The sequence below is a fragment of the Anopheles ziemanni genome, chromosome 2 (genome assembly GCF_943734765.1).
Source record: "Anopheles ziemanni chromosome 2, idAnoZiCoDA_A2_x.2, whole genome shotgun sequence".
Lineage (NCBI taxonomy): Eukaryota > Metazoa > Arthropoda > Insecta > Diptera > Culicidae > Anopheles > Anopheles ziemanni.
Window position 1 is genome coordinate 27,550,578 of NC_080705.1, and position 19,781 is coordinate 27,570,358.

General features: G+C 43.8%; 2 protein-coding genes across 2 annotated transcripts; one reads left to right on the forward strand and one right to left on the reverse strand.

Moving 5' to 3' along the window:
• Nucleotides 1-13,671: 13,671 nt before the first annotated feature.
• Nucleotides 13,672-14,876, forward strand: LOC131281788 (protein AMBP-like). The gene is made up of 2 exons (XM_058311139.1): nt 13,672-14,027; nt 14,753-14,876. The coding sequence occupies exons 1-2, from the start codon at nt 13,672-13,674 to the stop codon at nt 14,862-14,864; spliced, it is 468 nt and encodes a 155-aa protein (XP_058167122.1). The 3' UTR covers nt 14,865-14,876.
• A 421-nt stretch (nt 14,877-15,297) lies between these two features.
• LOC131285448 (dymeclin) lies at nt 15,298-18,949 on the reverse strand. Its single transcript, XM_058314307.1, has 10 exons — nt 18,782-18,949; nt 18,564-18,710; nt 18,141-18,437; nt 17,643-18,073; nt 17,400-17,569; nt 17,200-17,325; nt 16,774-17,109; nt 16,512-16,694; nt 16,317-16,439; nt 15,298-16,238 (listed from the first exon to the last, which is right to left on the reverse strand). The coding sequence occupies exons 1-10, from the start codon at nt 18,922-18,924 to the stop codon at nt 16,089-16,091; spliced, it is 2,106 nt and encodes a 701-aa protein (XP_058170290.1). The 5' UTR covers nt 18,925-18,949; the 3' UTR covers nt 15,298-16,088.
• Nucleotides 18,950-19,781: the final 832 nt, after the last annotated feature.

The window sequence follows — 19,781 nt, forward strand, 5'->3', positions numbered from 1 at the left end:
TTCAATAGGGATGTTGCTTACCGAAGCTCACCGGGCCGCTAACAAGCCAACGGCAACCGATCCGTTACCACAATTCACCACCCCAAGAAACGATACGGGCAGACCGGGGCAGTGTGGACCGGCAAGGCCAGCAACCACATCCCATTTCGGTGCTAACCCCCAACAAATGGACATCTACTACTAGCTTCATCTATAAACAGCATCCGATCCCAGGGAAAAAGGGGAAAGCAAGGAAACTCAACCTTAACCGAGGAATCCGCTGGCGAAGGACTCGATATGCTTTCCTTTCTCGGTTTCGGAGACGCTGGTGGCTTCATCGACCCGAATCACACCCACCGTGCGGTCGAAGCCACCAAGTAATCCACCGCACGGCAAAAGGCAAGATACCAGGGTTCGCGTGCGACGCCTCTTCCAGCGGCTGTTTGTGCAGGGAAATAAAATACACCTTGCTTCCGCCCGCTGCTGGTGCATTCCCGGTGCATTCGTTTCGTTCCACTTGGATTTGTCCTGCCATTTGGATCGGAAAGGTAAGAAAGGACACACCGTGCAGCTGCAAAACAAGTGTAAAACTCCACTCGAACACCCGGAACGGAATTGGGCAACAGTAAATTTACTTCCTTGCCGTCTGAGGGTGGCTTTTTTTTTTTCCCAGCGTCTCGAACGTCGGCAATGGCTGCACCTCTCCTGCACGACAGTACATCCATAAAATTGCTCCAAGAGAGAGTGAACGAAACAAAACAAAAAACAACGAAAACAACACCCGTTGAATATTTAAAAATATTTTTAAATTCAGCTCAATCCCACACCAGCAAAGAGCCCGGGGGTCGCGGCCAGCGATGGCCGGCGGTAAGACGTCCGATCTTTATCGCCGCAAGGACGATGTTTAGTGTGATGTCTGCACGTCTGCAATGGGAGTCCATCGCTTCTTCTCTTCTCGAGCTGCAAGGGGGTTGGCTAAATGGAGTCAGTTTAATACACTTCACGTTGGTGGCGTATGGTGCAATGGCGCATAGAACCATTAAGGTAGTGTTTGAAGCGATTGGACTAAGGCAGCTTGTCGGTCGTTTCGTTGGACGGGAAGTAAGGAGCTAATTTTTATGGCAAGAAAATGACCTTCCCATACGGGAAACTATAAAATACAAAACACTTGATGTTACTTCGGTTACGAAGAAGCCCCCGGTTTGGTGTTTACTTTTCTGTATGTCTGTTCACTATTCTTCCACATTGTTTATTGATTTCTTTCTCTTTATTGATCCATTTGGTTTTGTGTTGTGTTTGTTATTAAATTTCTTTTACATGGCAGTTTGCTATAAGTAATGTTTAATTTATTGATTTTCCCATTTTCCCCGCACTGTTTGAAATTTTTCGACGAGAGAGGCAAAATGTCAAATTTTACCATGACGCGAATGAACCAATTTCCACCACGTTATCGTATACCCCCGTTTCCAACTAGTTCAACCCTACCAATGCTCTCAACTTGCGCCAGTAAATCCTCTAAAACGAAGGACGTTGGAACCCCCGTAGTTCAATTATTCTGGCACTCAATTTAGTCGCGCTCGTCGAGCAGCTTAAGCGACAGGTAATAAATAATCATTTTAAGCACTTTTCCCTGCACGAACTGAGGCTAGTTTAAAGGTTTCTTGTTGTGGGAATTTATTAACTTTCCAACTGTGGCACCCGCTGTACCCACTGGTGTTTCATAATTGGTTTACTTTATTGGTTCAAAGTTATTATATGGAATGAAACATAATCAAATGATTTGTTTATCATAAAAAGGAAAGTTATGATTGGTAAGGTTTCAGTTGAAGAAAACTGGTTAAACTGATATTAAACTTGCACAGATATTCAAACGTACTGTAATGATTGTACTACACGATCTTTCGCCGATTTTGATTTTTCATGCTTCAGCTAGATTTTTTATAATTCGTATTACGACGGTTTTACGATTCGTTCGAAGTAGCTTTCGGAAAATTGTTTAGAAAACATCAAAGTAAATAATTTTCAAATCATTCGTATCGTGTAAACAGTGTATTGTTTGAAAATTAAATAAAAGCTTTGTTTTGAACTATACTTTTCAAGAATTCCATACTGTTTACTGCTGCAGACCATGGAACAAAGATGTCCGGCGAACCTGCAGCTGCCATAATCACCAAACGTGTGACTATACCTAACGTTGCTAACGGCGTATTTTTCGAAGAAGAACCTAACCCGGTGGCCGTAAGTATGAAGAGAACGGTAGCAAAGGGTGAAGTCAGAAAGCCACGTAAATTTCAAATAAAAATGTTTATGATCGTCGTCGTCCCCGTCGTTGGGCCGTCGTTCTCATCGTCGGTCGAGTGCATTCGTGCACCACAACTGCCGGACCATAATATGCTCTCAGGAGTGATTAAGCCTCCCCAGGCCGAGTGCCTTCCCGGCAGCACTACGCAAACTGGACGAAGAAAAGGACACTCTTGGACTTCTCGTGCTTGAGTCGAACGGAAAAAGAAAACGGAAGGAGAAAAAATGGCACCGTGATCGTGATTAAAAGTCATCCACAGTTTTCCTCCGAAGGCTTCGTGCCTAGAATTGGTATAAAGAAAACACAAAAACAAATGCTTAAAAGACAGAACACACGAGATGCCAGCTTAGAGCTAGTTTTGCTCTAAAACAATTATTTCCACCACTTTGCAGGCAAAAGAACCAACACGGCACCCGAGCGGCATTCAAAAAGACATTCTTCCCAACCTCGAACATTACACAGACAAAGTTGGAGCCAAAGTTTTTCTCCGAAAAAGTTGCGTAAAAAAATCGCAACCACCGTTTGACGGGCGAAAAAAAACGGCATGCAACAACTGCATCTGGCACCGACGCCTGCCGTGACTACTTACGTACCGTGGGTGTGGGAGGCTAATAGATGGCACCGAGCAGGCGATGGGAGTGCAGCCAAAGAAAAGTGAAAACTCTCCTATAGGAGTCGGAACACAATTTGAATATTTCCGGTTTCTTAACCGGCGCGCGGCAGTCGAAGGCACGATGTGGCTTAGAGTTTTGGGTAGTAGGAGGAGCAAACAGTCGTGCATTTCTTATCGCATGCATGAGTTTAATAGAAATTCACCAGAGTTTCGAATTTGGAACAAAAAATGCAATGGAAGTAGTGGGCAGGGGGGGTGTGTGGATAGTGGGTAGAAATTTAGTTGCGCACGTACTGAAATAAACATGTGTAGCATTGGTTCATTATTAATTTGACGGGTTGAGAGAAGGCAAAAAAAATCCCTTCGGGTGGGAAAGAAACACAAACAGAGATTGAGAAGTGTTCGGAATACGAAATCTTTTGTCGCACAGCCAATTATAAACTATTTCTATGAAAGAAAGGAAAAGAATTTATTTTCTTTTAATATTACTTAAATAGTAGTGAAGTATACTTCACCAAAGTAATCACAAAAAGTGGTCAGTTCAAAAGTAATCACAAAATTATAAGCTTTTAAATTGGCCCACCAGATTTAAGAACGACAATTTCAGGACTGCCTATAGTACGATTGCACACACAGATAATAACTTAAATTATCCTATTGCTAAACATCGATAATATTGGTGGTTTTATCAATCGACAACTTTTGTGCAATTTCCGACCATTTTATCATATTAACGTTCTCCTGAATCGGACAGCCTGTTCGTCGTCTAATGTACCTCACAGTCACCCGAGCACACGGGCTGGACGGCCTTCCCCAAACGGTTAGTTCTAAAATGCCATGTTTATTGTCTACCGGGCAGGATCGGCGTGTAAAATGATAGCCCGACCGGAGCGAACGAGGAAATGCTTTCCAAACGGTTGTCCCTGGCACATCGAACCACGAGAGACCACTCCGAAGTGTGTTGCTACGCCGGGACAGCCGCAAGAAAATGTATGAAAAAGGCGCCACCGTTGACAGCAAAACCCGATCCTAATGGCATTGATGACGAAAATTATTTACACCTCTTCCGACCTGCATTGACCTCGGACGATCGTTGAAGAGGGCAGGGGTGAAATATACGATCGTGGATGAAGATTGTGACACTGATGATGATGATGATGATGATGATGAGGATGGTAGTATCTGTAGAAATTATGTTCAGGCTTGTTTTCCCTCCCCGGGGTTACATCCTGGTGGAGCAATGAAACAATGAAAGATTCTTTAGACACTCCTTTCTTGGTCGTGTTTTTTTTCAACACAAATATACCAACATAGCGATGGCAGGGGAAAAGATACATGAAGTAAAATCGGAAAATTGCAATCGACCCGACACAGGACCGGCCGAGTATGGGAGATCCCCACTTTGTGCCTCGTTCCGGTGTCCTTTGGTCACCGGTATCTACCGGTTCTCCCCGGACTCGTGCACACAACGACGAATGCATTCGGAAATCGAAAACGAAACCATCGGCTGCGGAGCACACACGGACAACTTGCTACTTGCTTGTCGCGCGCGGTCGGGCGTCCTCCCACCGGGGACGAGAAAATATTTTTACGGTCAAGTTTTACTCGTCAGGTAGCCGTAAAATAACGAAATTTACGAGCATGAGCACCAGCAGTTTCCTCTGTTTTCCAGTCATTTTGTGGCCATGTCAGTGTTTTCCCCGGGCGTCGGTAGGATCCACGCGAACCACAAATGGAATGAGTTTGATCTTTTGTGGCGGTCCGCGAACTTCCATTTTGCGTTTCTTGTTGGCATCGGGTTGGTAGTCATAGTTCGGTATTGATTTCGTTGTGTAATGACGGCCGAAATGAGTGTACGGTTTTCCTCACGTACACGCCAAAGCGCACGGGCTCGCGCTGGGGACGTGAACTGCAGCCATAATCGGCCGGTGGAGGAGAAAAGTCAACCGACGGAATGGTTGGTTTTCCCGGTGACAATGGTACAGAGTTGCCGGGGCATCAATAATCCATAGCTGAGATGGTTGAATTATTTATGGTGTTCCAAGTAGTAAACTTTCAATAAAGAGGATTGTCTATGCTGTCCGAGATGTCTGCACCGGTAAAGGAATCTATTTTACTTTCTCTGGCGTATGCCGCTGCAAAAGTTATTATTTCAATCTGCATGGTTATTTTGACAAATTATATTTGATTATCCATTGATTTATAGTCACAATTATTTTCTCATTATGTGAATGTTTTTTTATCATGCAGCTAGTTTTTTTTATGTATTATTGCCATGCCTTTCTATTTTATAATTACCGAATTCTTATGTGTGTGCTGAATATTTTTATCCACGGTTTTTGCTTGAGAAAGTACGAGTTGTTTTATAAAATCAAATCAGTTTACAACATTTTCTAATTTAAATTGCACTCGTAAAGAAAATTAGTAATCTTTTAGTATAAATTTCTGAATTGTCTTTATTCTCAACATATCCGTACTTAAAATCACTCAAAACATGATTTTAATTATAATAAATATTTTCTCCGGAATAATTTCTCAGACAAAGATATGCCCAACTCTAACATATCGAAAAAGAGGTAAAAGCTGCTCAAAAGAATTATCGATTTTACTACATAAAAAATTGAATAATTTAATTGAGAAGAATTCGTATTAAAAAATGTAAACTCTCGACTAAGCTATTTCAAAATGGAGAAATGTATCGAAAAATTGTTTTGGAAAATCGAATCAGAACTACTTAAGGTAGTGTCATATAAATTTAATATCATGCACTTCAAAACAAGACAAAGGAATAAACGAGAAGTTTCACTGCTTCACTGATTGTTAGCCCTCATAAAATTAATTATATTACTTTCCTCATTGGCATCCAGATGCCACTCGTTACACCTTTCCGCTCTAATTGCCCAGTTCTCTTTAGCACCCTGTACCCAGGATAGTTTAGCAAAAATGAATTGAACTTAACTCCAACACCAGCAATATGCGTTCCCATTGATTTTCCCATTTTCTCCCCTACCTCACTGTCGACTGTCGTTGTCCTTTTGCAGTTCCGGAAGAAGGAAGCCAACCTTCTTCGGCAGATGAATGATGGATAAAATAATAATAATAACAGAACTACTAATGGTGGCAATAATCCAACGACACTTTCCGCGAGCGACCGAACTAAACGTGGAGAATGGGCACGAGCGCAGGACGATTTTCTCTGCCAGCGAGCGCCACAATGCCGATGGGGAAAACCACAAACCACCATCGTGCCACTCGGCGCCGCCGGCGGCTGCTGTGGCCGTTATGCGGTGCTGCCTCGATCGCACCGGGACACAGGTGAGAAAATTTATACCCTCCCGTGCACTGATTTATTCCGATATAAAAATAAATCACTCCGGCAAAATCTCCGGAAAAGCTAGGGAAAGACTTTCTCCACTCGGGGTTGAGTTTTCACCCTCCCCCGATGCGAGCTCCGCGTAAGAGATGCCGCGTGTCCGTTTGCGTGCGGAGAATGGGAAGAAAGTTTTACCTCAAAGAAAACAGGGATTTGTAGGCTGAAAAATGGAACACCGCGAAGTGAACGAACGCTTTTCTTACGTCGCGGGGCACGAGGCAGGTGCGAGCAATGGAAACGCGGCGCGTGTGGTTTATTTTGAGTGGAGTTTCGGCTGAACAAAGCAGGCGCTTTAATTAAAAAGCCATGACGGAGGACTAATCAGTCGGGTTATGATGTGCGATAAAGCATTTAATCTGTTGGTGGATTTACCGGTGGAAGCAAATTGAAACCACCTATTAATATAAATATATCAACACCACCGTATAAACAGGTAGATAAGTTTTATTTATTAAAATTCAGTTAACTTTTTGATCTGGGCATATTGTCTTAATTCGTTAATAATTTGAAATAAGACATTCATATACACTTCTTCAACGCTACTTAATCAACCATTTGATCCCTAGGTATTCCATTCCTTTATCAGGCATTTCAACGACAAAGCCTCTATAACATAAGGACGCTATCCAACTCACTCCCTCCCTTTAATTATCTCACGACCAGCTCGCAACCAGAAAACGGCAGCAAAACCTTAATTTCCTGTGGCTTTTGAAACGTATCGGAAACTTAATTTCCATCACTCTGGCCACAAGAGTCTTGGATACATCCTCGACCAAACCGGCTGCATTATTTCGTACCACAAGCAGCGCCACAATAGCGTCTCGCACACAACTGAGCTTCATTTCCACGGGCAGAAAACTAACGCCAACTCTTTCGAAAGATTAAGAGCAGCTGCTCGAAAGCGAGCACCGGCGTATTTCCACGCCCATTATCGGGGAAATATGATCTTCGTTTAAAATTGACAGCTTCATTGGATTTGAATTTATTTCGGCTCATAATCAACCCGCTGCCGCATGCAGCATTGCCCCGAGGGCTGCCGTATGGCATTGTGGTTTTAATAACTGCGCGGAGCATGATTAAATAAAACACTGTACATTTGAGCGCGCGGGGAACGCATTACCCGACCCGAGTGGATGAGGGAAAGTTTTCACTAAAATCGTCTCAAAAACAGCTACAAATTGAATGTTGTTGGTGGATAGGAAGCAGAAAAAGGTGGGGGGAAAGGAAAAAAATTAGATGATACCATAAACCAGCGAGCGACTCGGAAGCGCGACGGCCGGAAGTGCCGGAAAAGAGTCACGAGTTGTCGCAGAAAGGCGAAAAGTTGTCCGTGTGCCAGTTGAAGATTTTAACACCATTTTCATGCAGCATAGAACCGTTTAGTGGAGCCTGGGGGAGGCGCAGGCTGGGTAGCACAAGAACACCTCGAGAACGAGTATCATGTCGCTTCGTGTACAATGGCGCAGACAAGACACAACTTTGGAGGCAAAAGTTCGTCGAAAGTTATTCAAATGAAAAACAAATTGATTATTGTGTTGTACGTTCTCGGCTACCTCGGTTCCCTTTCGCCCCGCCGGCGACGAGATCCCAGCAACTTCCGGTAGAATCCTTCTTTTTTCCTTGTTTCAGACACGGATTTCAACTTCGAACTCCCCCGTGGCTTGCCCCGTTCGCGCAAAGTCTCTTATCGGCTTATCTCAGTTTATGAGGATGGCTTACGGAACAACCGGGTGGTGTCTATTGCACCTCCTAGCCGTGCCTGAGGTTTCTATTGTCTTTTCTTCAGCGCAGTCGAAACAAGGGACAGCTTTCGAGCCATAATCAAATATTACATGGTAGAAGCGGGCATGCGACGCGTCGCTCAAGGAAGACAACAACAAAAGGCGGGTTTTGAGAAAGTTTTTCCAGTGACAAGCCCGGCTAGAAGACTTTGGAAGCGTTAATTATACCATGTTTTTTATCTGCTTTGTGTACTTATGTAATATGCTAATTAAGCAAACATCAAACAAAACAAATTCGTGAGAGAATTTTAGCCATACAAATGGCAATATAATAATATTTCTGCCTAGATTTACGCATACTTCTTGATTGCTTTAAGGTTGCTACAAAGAGTTATTTCATTTCATTTTGGTGCGTATTTAACCGCTATCTAAATTATAAAAGATAGTGTAAAAAAAGTATAAACTATAAAAATTTGTGTCATTCGAAGTGAAACCTTGGTAATGTATGGGAATAACATAAAATTCTTTAGAACCTAAAGGTTAAGTCAATAAAAATCTATCATTGACATTTTTAAACTCCAGCTTTGCATCTCAGGTATGTTTTAAATTTACAAAGAATTTCTATGTTCCAAATAATCATGGTCGATAGGGAATGTCACTGACTCCTATTTATTATCTTTTTTTTTGAAGATGTTGTCAAAAATTAAAGATCTGGTTGTCGCAAAAGTTTTTTTGTTTTAAATGTCACTTTGACATTAGACAACCAAGAATGGACATTAAACTTCCAAGACTCTATATTACTACGAGTGTAAGAAACGTTTGTGAGGATCATTTGATGTAGTTTTCATTAAATTCTTCAATAACGCACGTTTTCAAATCAGAAGAAATGAAAGCAAACGTTTTCTTCAAAACTGTTTCAATTAAACGTCAGTCACATGGGCGATATAGAAGATTATTTATTTCAAAAGTTTAGAGAAATGGATTTATGAAAACGTTGCTAACAAATAATGCATTCCTTTTGGTGCAAGTTTGTTACAATTTAGCATCGTAAACTGTTAAAAAAAACTTTTATACGCTTTAATATCTTACACCGTGCTAATTCAATGCCACAAACCCTTTTGAAGACGATTTCACAATTCCATAATCGCTTGCTAAGCTAACCATTTACCAGATTGTCCCGATTGTCCGCAAACATCCTTAAAAAGCCATTTCATTACCGTCCGCCAATTGATTGCTACACACAAACGGAAATACACACGTGTACAAACCATATTTCCCAAGCCCAAGCCCGTATGGGATCCAGAAACGGATTCACCAACCGATCCTGCTCAGGTAGCGCTCGCCACGTATTCGTACACATAAGGGTTGCTGGTTCAGGCCAGCAGCTGGGCCCGGGCGCTTAGCTTCCGTTGGGAAATGCCGCTGAAAATCGAAATCCGGAACGGTTCGGAAAAGCTACCGCAGCGCGAGACGAAGCGGGAGGGAGCATGCGGTCCGGTGCTACGACGCAGCACTAAATCACAGCGGAAAATTGTACCGGAGCGAGAAACTCCTCCGGGGGATGAAACGAACCTCCGAGAGTGCCGAGAGACAATGGTGGGGAGGGGGGGAGACTCACAACTGACCAGCGCCGGGCTCCACCCTACGAGCCATCGCGTACGGAGGACGAATGTGAAATTAAGCTGCTTCGCAAAGTGCAACAAAGTGTAGGCACTGCCGAAAACACGGAAGCACTGGGTGGCGAACAGTTCGCGCCCCTTCCATTGTTACTTCGAGCGAGGATTACGACAGGATAACAACACCACCGGAAGGCGAACCCCTGCTCCGAGAAGCTGAGAAATACGCGGCGTAAGGTGTATCGCAAGACAAACCCAACCCGGCGAAAGACGAACTGGCAGCCGGAAGAGTTGTTGGAGAGAACAGATTGTAAATTATTTCATTACTTCAACACCTGTTGCAGTTTGGGAAATATATATATATGTTCGCTCCATTTGGCTTTCTTCTCGTGCTGGTTTTGGATTTGGGGTTCGGTAGCAATCCACACGCGACAGTATGTTTCAGGAGAGTGAGAAAAGTAAATCTTCTGATAATTGTTTCGTAGTATTTTTAAAATATTATATATATATTTTTTATTTCTAGCGATTAAAGGTAAATAAAAAGTAAATATACAGAAGAAATATTCACACAAATCTTCGGTAAGAAGTTTCTGGACAATATTGAAAGAGTATTTGATGCGTTTAGTAACTATTCATTTGAGCACGAATTTTGTTCGAAATATCGCCACATATCAAAGCAGCCACCACTCGTAACGGTTCATAACGCTTCCACCACAAGGAGCGTTCCCGGTCTCTATGTCCCTATTTTCTGCCGTTTCAAATTTATGCTTGAGCACACTAAAAAAAACTGTCGATTTCTTCGGTCGTTTTGTTTTGATTACTTGATTCGTGGCGCCACTGGGAGGGCACTGAACTTGGGGTTTCTCCACTCACTCCATTGATTCGTCATTTCGTTGTCCCCAGCGATCGTCAGCTCGAGTGTTTCAATGAAACCAAAGACGACCGTCCGTTGCCATTCGAGAGGAACGCCGGTTTACTTACTGCTCTCGCGGAGTATTACTGGCGTTGGGGGGAAAAGAGCACTATTTGTCTTGGAAGATGGCTTCCATCACTGTCATCTGAAGAAATGGTAATCGAACTCAAGTATGATGAATCGATTGTTTCATGTCAATCTAATTTTGAACCATTTTTTCTAGGCTTCCTGTTACTTTCACTTGTGTCATAGTTACACAGTTTGATATATGATGATATGGTAATGATTTCCAACACCAAAAACTATTACTCTGTGAAAAATAAAATTTAAGATTATTATATACAAATTGTAATTTCACGAACTATTCTAGAAATTGCTTGACTCACCCCCCCTTCCCACGTGGGCCTTCACGACACTTCGAGACCGATTGCATAATAGTACATTTATTTTACCACTCACTCACCCTCCATGGCACAGTGCATTCATTTATTTTATTTATTTTTCAGTCGTGCCACACCCCTCATCGACAAACTGAGCAAACCACAGTGTAGCTTAAAAAACACAATGTCAAACAACGACCGGTAACAGAAGCGAAGAAAAAAGGTGAAATATGCACGATGATGTCAACATTGTTCGGGTAACGCCGGTTCGCGTGCAGAATTCCAAGAAAGTGTTCGCACCACAGCCAGGGTACGGAATTCGTCACGCTCGGTGCTGTTGCGAAGAAAGGACGGTGGGAAAATTTGGCTCCCAACGTATCCTTGAAGTTGTTTACGAGCCATTGCTGTCGAGCGAGTGCGTGTAGGCGTCGAATCGGTGGCGTTAAGCCGCGATCCGCCACTCTTTGGCAATTGTTTTCTGCGCCGCCAGCGAGCAAACAATAATCGGTTTGCATCGGCACGTTTGGTACGGGTATTTTGTCATTTGTAAAAGGGGAATTTTTTAAATGTCCAATAAAGTTCTTCAGCACATTAGTATCGTTTAAGCAATAAATAAATTTATACCTAATACACAATTTATTGCCTATATTAGATGTATCCGCAAGACAAAAGTGTATTCTAAGCATGTGATAACGCACTCAAACGGAATATTTACAAATCTAAATTTTGTTCTGAGGCGAAACGAACCAATGATTTTTGTATGATAGAATAATCGATAACTCTGATATAAACCATAAGCTTGAAGTTGTTAGCTTCTCACAACCTTCCTCGATATTAATCAATCCTTCCATATTCGATTTAATTCATAGTTCAAGTTCAATTGCATACTGTACCGTCTGTATTAGTTCGCTCTAAATAACTGAAACAACGTTCAGCTTTCAGGATTTAAACAGATTTCAAGTTTTCATTCCGTGCATGTAAAATCATTATAAAAGAGGTAAGCCAAAAACAAATTGATAAAATTGTTATTTACTCACACCTTTGATAATGTTTAGGAGCCAGATTCAACAAGATTATGATATTTTTCTCAAGATTTCCAATCAATTTTCAAACCGTTCATTTTTTATTATGATAAAACATATTATGCTATCCTACTTCTTCTACAAAAATATGCTATTCGACTATGGATTCAAAATAAAATGTCTCGAGGTGTAAACCATCTATCAGAAAACGGTGATCAATTAATTTAAAATATTGTTCCCCAAATTCTCTAACTAACTGTTACACCGTAGAAGAATTAAAGCATAACTTGAGGATCTATTATCTTTCTTATGATTCGCTAATTAAAAATACCTAGTAGAGTAGAACAAAGGGCTCCGTAAACCAATTAGAATACTCCGACTCCCACGATGGTCTTCATGATTCGTTTGAGCGTTGGTTCCGAAGGACAACAAATCCCCTACAGTCTTCCAACTATGACGTCAATGGACAAAATAGGCACGACCGCCTAAGATCTTCGCCTGGGGATTCCGACGATGTGCAATGTTTATTCATTGCCCCGCCTCGCAGTGGTGAATGTGCCTCACATCACGGGCGCCGATGTCACGTAGTGACACGCGTACTCGTTCGTGCCGGCCCCGTTTGTGAGCAGCATTGGGAAACAGTTACTCAATATGTTTACTCACGAACGAGTAAACCCAGCGTCCCAGCGTTCGATCCACCGGGCCGCAAACCGGTCTCCAGATCTTTCTGCAGCAGCCACCATCCGGGCGATACCGAAGCATAACTGTGCCATGCGTCGAGTTCCTGCACGGGGACGGAATTTCCCGTCCACAAACGGAATCCGCTTCGCAGCTGATCGTGTGCGCTAAAATAAGTGCAAGCAAGACTGGGAGAAAACTGCATGCGAAAGATCGTTGGGATTCGGTGATTGGTTTGGCGTTGTGCACGCTTTCTATTTTCCATTTCCGCAACCACCGTGCCACCGCCAACTGGGTGGTCCGTCTAACCCGTTCGACGCGGGCAGATCGGAACTGATTTTCCAACGTCGTCCAACGCCAGCGTGAAGCAATCGGCGAGATGGAAACGCAGAGTTCGATTGTTGTTTCTAATGTGTCAACATTTTTTTTGTTTTTCGGAAAGCGTATTGTACGTTTGATTTTGGATGCAACTGACAGAGAGGGTTGGGTGTCGTGATGCGGTTTTATGCGGTTAGCGCGCCGGGCCAGTGACCGTGCAGGCACACCAGCATACCAGCAGGCCACTACGCACGCGGGACCACCGAAACCCGCGGGGGAGAAAAACAAACCGAAATGACGTGACACGCCGCTCGTCGCTTGATGCGGCGTTGTGATCTTTCGTTTCGCCTTCGCTTAAGGCAGGAGTTTCTTTTTCTCCCTTTTTGTGTCTTGTGTCCTCCCCAACCGGTTCCACCGAGACTGTTGTCGCCGCTGTCGTCATCGTTGTGGCGCGGTGTGGTGTTTTATTTATTTCCACCCTTTTTCTGTTCCTGTTTTACCGTTACCCACCCGATCGCGGGGTCCGTGACGTGCCAAAGTAAATATAAGATCGCGCCACACACCCGATCGCTCAGCCAGTTGCCAATGTGAGTTGCTAACGAGTGGATCGAACGTCTTCGGAACTTGAAATTAAATTTGAAGTGATATCCAGTGTGACTGGTTTGAATCGTGGAAAAGAAATTGGTGCCTAAAACGATCTGTTTTTGAAAGAGAAACATTTGTGCAGAAGAACTGAACATTCAACCAACAAAGAAAATGGTGTCCAGCAAACGAAACCGCCACCAGACCGTTCCGACGGCGAACCTAGCCGTGGCCAGCCTCCTAGCCCTCGGTGGTGTGCTGATCGTGTGCTGCCTGCTGGAATCCACCACGGCCCAACCGATCGATATGCTCGACCAGATCGGATCGGAAGGGCGCCGAATGTTCTACAAAATGCTCGAATATCTGGGCGACTACGACGAGCTGGAGGACGACGGGCGGCAGGAGCGCGAGGAGAAGGTCGGAGCAGTGCCTCTGCAGACGAGCAATCGGCTGGAGGCGGCCGGACGGGACGAGCAGTGCAAGTTGCCCCCGAGGCGTGGAGTGTGCCGGGCCCTACTACCCCGCTACAGGTAAGAGCCGGGACGGAATACGGAAGGCAAGGTACTTAAACCTAGCGCACCAATGGCGAAGGAGGGCAACGAGAAGTTGCACACTAACACCCGACCGGACCACCCGGTCCTTCCCAACCGAACGGAAACGGGTTACCTCCTCGGCACCGATGAGGACAAATGTTTATTTATCGGCTACGGCGTGCCGTGCAGTGAAAGTTGTGCTGAATAGCGTATCCATCCCACCGTGTTTTGTGCGAACCGATTGTTGGTGTTGGTTGTGCAAATTATCAGCGAGCAGTTGTTGTTCAGCCCGCGATCGATTACGTGGCGCTGGATCGTCAGCTAGCTAATAATTTGATTTGTTCGATCGTGACATCGACCCGGGCGCTCGAAGATGATGCGAACGACAGCTTATTACTTAACAGCGACAGGATGACTATAGTCACTGCACTGTGACGATTAAATTATCAATTGCCCGCTGCACGATCACGCCGAGAGCAGAGAAGCTTCGCTAAGTCGATCAATTATCGCTACGTCGCTAACAGAATAATGTGTATTAAAATATTTTCCAATATTTTCCCTTCACCATAACACGCTTGTAAAGTATTTCGAATTATTTAGTTGGTCTTGAACGTTTGAGACCCTTTTTCATTGATATGTGCAAGTGCGTCTCTTGGAATTTCAACTCCAAATTCATATGTTTTCATGGAAAATTCTTCTCTAAACCTACCTCCTTTCCACAGATATGATCCCGACCAGAAAGAATGCATCGAATTCAAGTTCGGCGGATGCGACGGAAACGCGAACAACTTCATGTCGTACAAGCAGTGCATGGAAGCCTGCCAGGGAGTCTGAGCGGAAGCATGCTTCACCGCAACCCGCGAAACCGTCCCAGATGCGATGGACACTCGACTGGCGACGTCTACCCGAGTCGTCCAGTCGTCCCCACCAAGTGATATATAGCGTTTAAGAACCATCTCCCGTGCGTCGGCGGAGTATCCCTTTTCCGACGCGAGCCGGGAAAGGTAGATCTAAGCTAAGTACTTTCTCTCGCTAAACGCTCCTTCCTTTTAATGCTATTTATTCGATAAACTGTTCGAAAGCGTTACATTGTGGTAATAAAATGTCGAACTTTTTTTTAATGAAGCTGTGTGTATGTGTTTTTCAACAAAGAACAAATGATAACTTGCCCAACTTCCATTTCTCATGACCCGGCTAGTTTCGGAAAGGTAGTAAAAACGTATAACGCACATTGCTATTGGTTAATAATGTTTTAACTATTCCCACTTCTTTATATTCCGATGAAGATCCTTGCACGCCTTTCATTCTCTCTCTTTCACTCTTCCTGTCTTCTCCACTCTCGACCTCCATGGGTGTGTTGTGCATTTAAATATACGCCTTTCCAGTTCGGTCAATGGAAATTAATGCTGTTTTGCTTACTCCTGCCCTACTCGCATATTGCAAACAATATCTACGCGAATCTTACAAGTAAAATCATTCAACTAGGCCTGTGTGCCAATGGTTGTCTGCGTACACATTCGTCCCTATCCGTAGAGTGTCTTAAGAGAACTGTTAGTAGCATTTGTTATCGTACCGTAACTTTAAGTTTATTATTGCCTGTGTTATCGTAGCCTTTCGCCGGTACAGTCTTAGCGATATCGATCCGGAAAGAAACGGGCTGGAGCTGGCCAGCGCAGAGGGAAAAATCGAGCTACTAGTTAAATATTTGCACACCGGTTCTGACTAAATGGCAACGTTCTACAGGTTTGCCGGAAACGAAATAAAATAACGTGATAAATTACAATCAAAGAGAAGCGCACAGTTAAACAAACAATTAAACAATAACGGAAGGTAAAGACATTATTGCAATTCGTTAATAAAAAAAATATATATAGCATCATCTGGTGGAATGGAGCTAAACGTAAGATAAAATATAAGTTGTTTCGTGATTTAAACATGCGTACCTGATTTAAAAATCGTACGCATCCGTTATAGGTTATACGCATTAGATAGGAAGAAACGAACTTTGAAGTACAGCACAATGTTCTGCAGGGTTCGGGGTGCCTTTGGTTGGCATCGTTAACAAACGATTTCGGTGGAGACACCTTTGATCGTTTCGGAACTGAAGTGCACACAGCCAGCTTTGCAAACGAGCGTCCAAACGTACGGGATAAAGAATTCCTCCGGTGCGTCCTCCTCGACGTACTTAAACTTTAGGTCGGGGAATTTCTGCGAAAGAAAAAGAAATCCCAAAAACCATCGCTGTAGTTGGAAAAATGACAGCAGCGTGATTACAAGCCAACGTACCCGCAATCGATCGCTTGACCACTGGCTAGCACCTTTCGATATCACCTCCAGCACTTCGCTGACGCCCAGTTCCCCGCGCTGATCCTGTACCCGTTGCAGGCGCGAGGAAAAGAATCCTACCACCTAGCGAGAAAGTAATGTTTTGTTTATGAATGTTTTTTCTTTGTAAGTTAAAATAAATTAAATATATCTCACCATGTCAATGTTTTGTATAATATCCTGAAATGCCGAATGACTTCGGAAGGCCTCGAAGACGTTGCGTTTGTACAGCAGGGTGTACACCAGATTAGGACAGTAGACCAACTGATGGGACAAGCAGGAGTTAAGAATCTCCAGCACCATCCGTAGTACCTCCTCCAATACCGAAAGATCCTGCAACTGTGAATGAAAGATTGCAAGCTGTATGATAACGCCCATTCATGTGCGATATTTTTATCTCTCTCTCTCTCTTTCCTACCATGTCCTCCGGTGTGAGCGGTCCACCACCGATCGGAATCGAAACGTCGGGCTCGATAGTCACTCCATTCGGTTGCTTCAGCTGTTGGTCCAACCGGGCGTGCTTTTTGGCGAGCGTTTCAAACAGGCTGACTAAACGCTGCGCCACGTAGGGATGGAGCGACTGAAACTGGCCGGACATGTTTGCCAGCGCGGCGAGGCAGTTCGTGTGCAGATACTTATCGCGCATCTTCAACATGTTGTACTGAATCGTCCTGATAACGACCAGTATCAGTAAGCCACCAAGCGAAATTTCGCTGATCGAACGCTCCGTGTACCAGGTAACATTTTTCAACATCTAACAAGGAGAAAAAACAAGATAACCAAGTATTGGGTTTGTTTATTAACGACAAACTGAAAAGAAACCACTCCCACCGGCGGTACTTACAATCTGATGGACGCTCTTGTTGAAGTTATCGTCCTCGCTGAGAATAAGCAATACTATCAGCGACATATAGATGTGATGTGACGTACTATCTGGAGCATTGTACAGGGTTTGGAGGATGGGGATAACCTGTGCAAAGAGAAAAATAAAATGTAATGTTCCGACACTGTTTGAAAGAAACATATTTTCTCGTCTCTACTTACTAGTTGCTGAAGGTTTTGCTGCGCCATCACGTACTTGTGGAATCTTTGGTTTCGATAGAGCAGTAGATACAACAGAAGGGTGGCCTGATCGATGGTCACTATTCGGCACAGTGTGTTGTACAGGGACGAAAAATCAATCTTGAATGTGGCCGGCTCCTCCTTAGGAGAGTCTAAATAAGAGAGAGATAAATAAACACGTTTGATGCATCCCACAAAGTAGCTCGAAAAAAAATCTATTCCTACCCTGCGAGTCGGAGCAACCGAACAAACTTATCCGGTAAGGATTATCCTTCGTCGCGTGATGGTTGGTAAGGATCAGTATCAACAGCAGGCTCTGGTTGGCCAACGGGTAATGCTCCCGGAAAGCGCTCGGAAGATCGTGTGCGGTCAATATGTCCGGTTGCTTGCGCGCGAACGTCAGAATCGACCAGAGCGACTCGGCGATGCCGAACACGAACGATCCACCCGTTCCGAACCCGAACATTGTCTGCGGCGCTTGGCTCATGCGGCTCAGGAAATGTAGCAGCGCGCTCATCAGCGTGTTCGCATGCTGGCAACGGTAGATCGTCCGATAGATTGTGGACTTTTCCATCGCCTGCTGCGAGAAGAGGCTCACCGAAAGCAGGATAATCATACAGTTGACCGCTTCCAGGTGCAAATGATATGTAAATTCCCTGCGAATAAAGTGTGTGAAACTCATAATATGGGAACTTTCATAGCATGGCATTTCCGCTAACGTACTTCACCGGTATGACGACGATGATGTTGACGAGCGCCTCAAGAAACGTTTCAAACTTTGTTCCATCGACCAACTTTGCAACGGCTGCTCGGGTTTCTTCTACAGCATGGTTATCGATGGAAATGGCCGTGCTGCTGCCAGCGGTAGGTTCCACCGGCGGTACATCTCCGTCGGACGCTTGTGCCGGCAACGCTTCAAAATGCTGTAACAGCTGGTACTCCGAACCCGTCTCGATCATGTACTTCACCAGGCAACGTATTATAAAGAGTGCGTTGAAAGCATGCCAAATGTGTACGTTGCTAGAAAAATCAAACAAACACAAAATAAGACAACGTCCATTGCATCAGTTTTCGTCGGTTTTGTTGATAAGAGACTCCATCTGAAGTGACCTACTTATAGTTTTTACTTCACCAGCCTATACTTACCTTTCGGTGTCGGACAGCGTCAGCAGTTCGGAAACTTTGAGCAGGAATACGTTTATTAATGATCCGAAATTTCCTGTATGGAGGTTGTGACTAATGAAGCTCTGGCAGAGTGATTCCAGTCGCGAATCGAGACTCAGCTGTTCCTGGCTGAAGGGTAAGAAAAATCACAATAAATTATTATTCTTCCAACATGCTGAAGGGGCTTAGCTGGCACTTACCTGTTCGTCGGTAGGTTGATGTGGTATTGAAGGAAGTTGTTCCAAAAATCGTCATCATATGCTGGGACGTGCGATTTGCCGACAAATCGCTGCAAGTATTCGTTCTCCGCCAAATCAACCTGCCGACTCACATTCATTCCCATCCTGAGTGGAGCACTTTCCGCGGCCGGTTTCTTAAAAAAATGGACCACCACGTAATTCCCGACGAATGTTATAAGCTCGACAACCACAAAATTTAACTTTTTTCGCCACAAATTCACTTTACCAACGCATCGAGAAGTGCCACGACGTCAGATTGACATGTCGATCAAAATATTTACCAATTTACCAAGGTTCTTGTAACAAAGCTTCACAACATGTGTCGCGGTGCGAAATGATGGTCGGAAAAACGTTTTTGGTAATATCTTTGTAAAATATGAATCGAGATGTATAATTTAGCCCTCAATTAAAAGATATGAAGAATAGAAAGAAGAAGAAAAGAAGTTCCATCATTTTCTCAAACATGGAAAAATAACAAGGCGGTATAGAGTCAAAATAACCTTGGTAGTGAAGTGAAGTAAAGCAGTTTTGATAATAACTTTTTAACTCGGGCACTGATTTGGACAAATAACCTTTCAGATGAATGTTACTTATCATACAAACAACTCTGTGTGGGATAATCGGTTTTTTAATTGTTTTGTATAAAACGACAATTATTCAAGAAAAGCAGTCACGTTACGAAACTGTCAACGGAAAGCCGCATTTCAAACAAAACAACTTACAGCATGAAACGGAAAGCGAAGTTCAAACCCAGAACCGTTGAGCCGCACATTGAATTGTGGAATCTGATGAGTCGCGCGGAAAGGAAAACGTTTTTGACCAGCTGGAGTCAACCGGATGGACGTCCGCTGAACAGAAAATCACGAGATCGAATATTACAGTTTATATGGGCGCTACACTTTCACATTTACCAACGGAGAAGGCTTTGATTAGAAATGTTATTTTTGAAGCAATTGCCTAA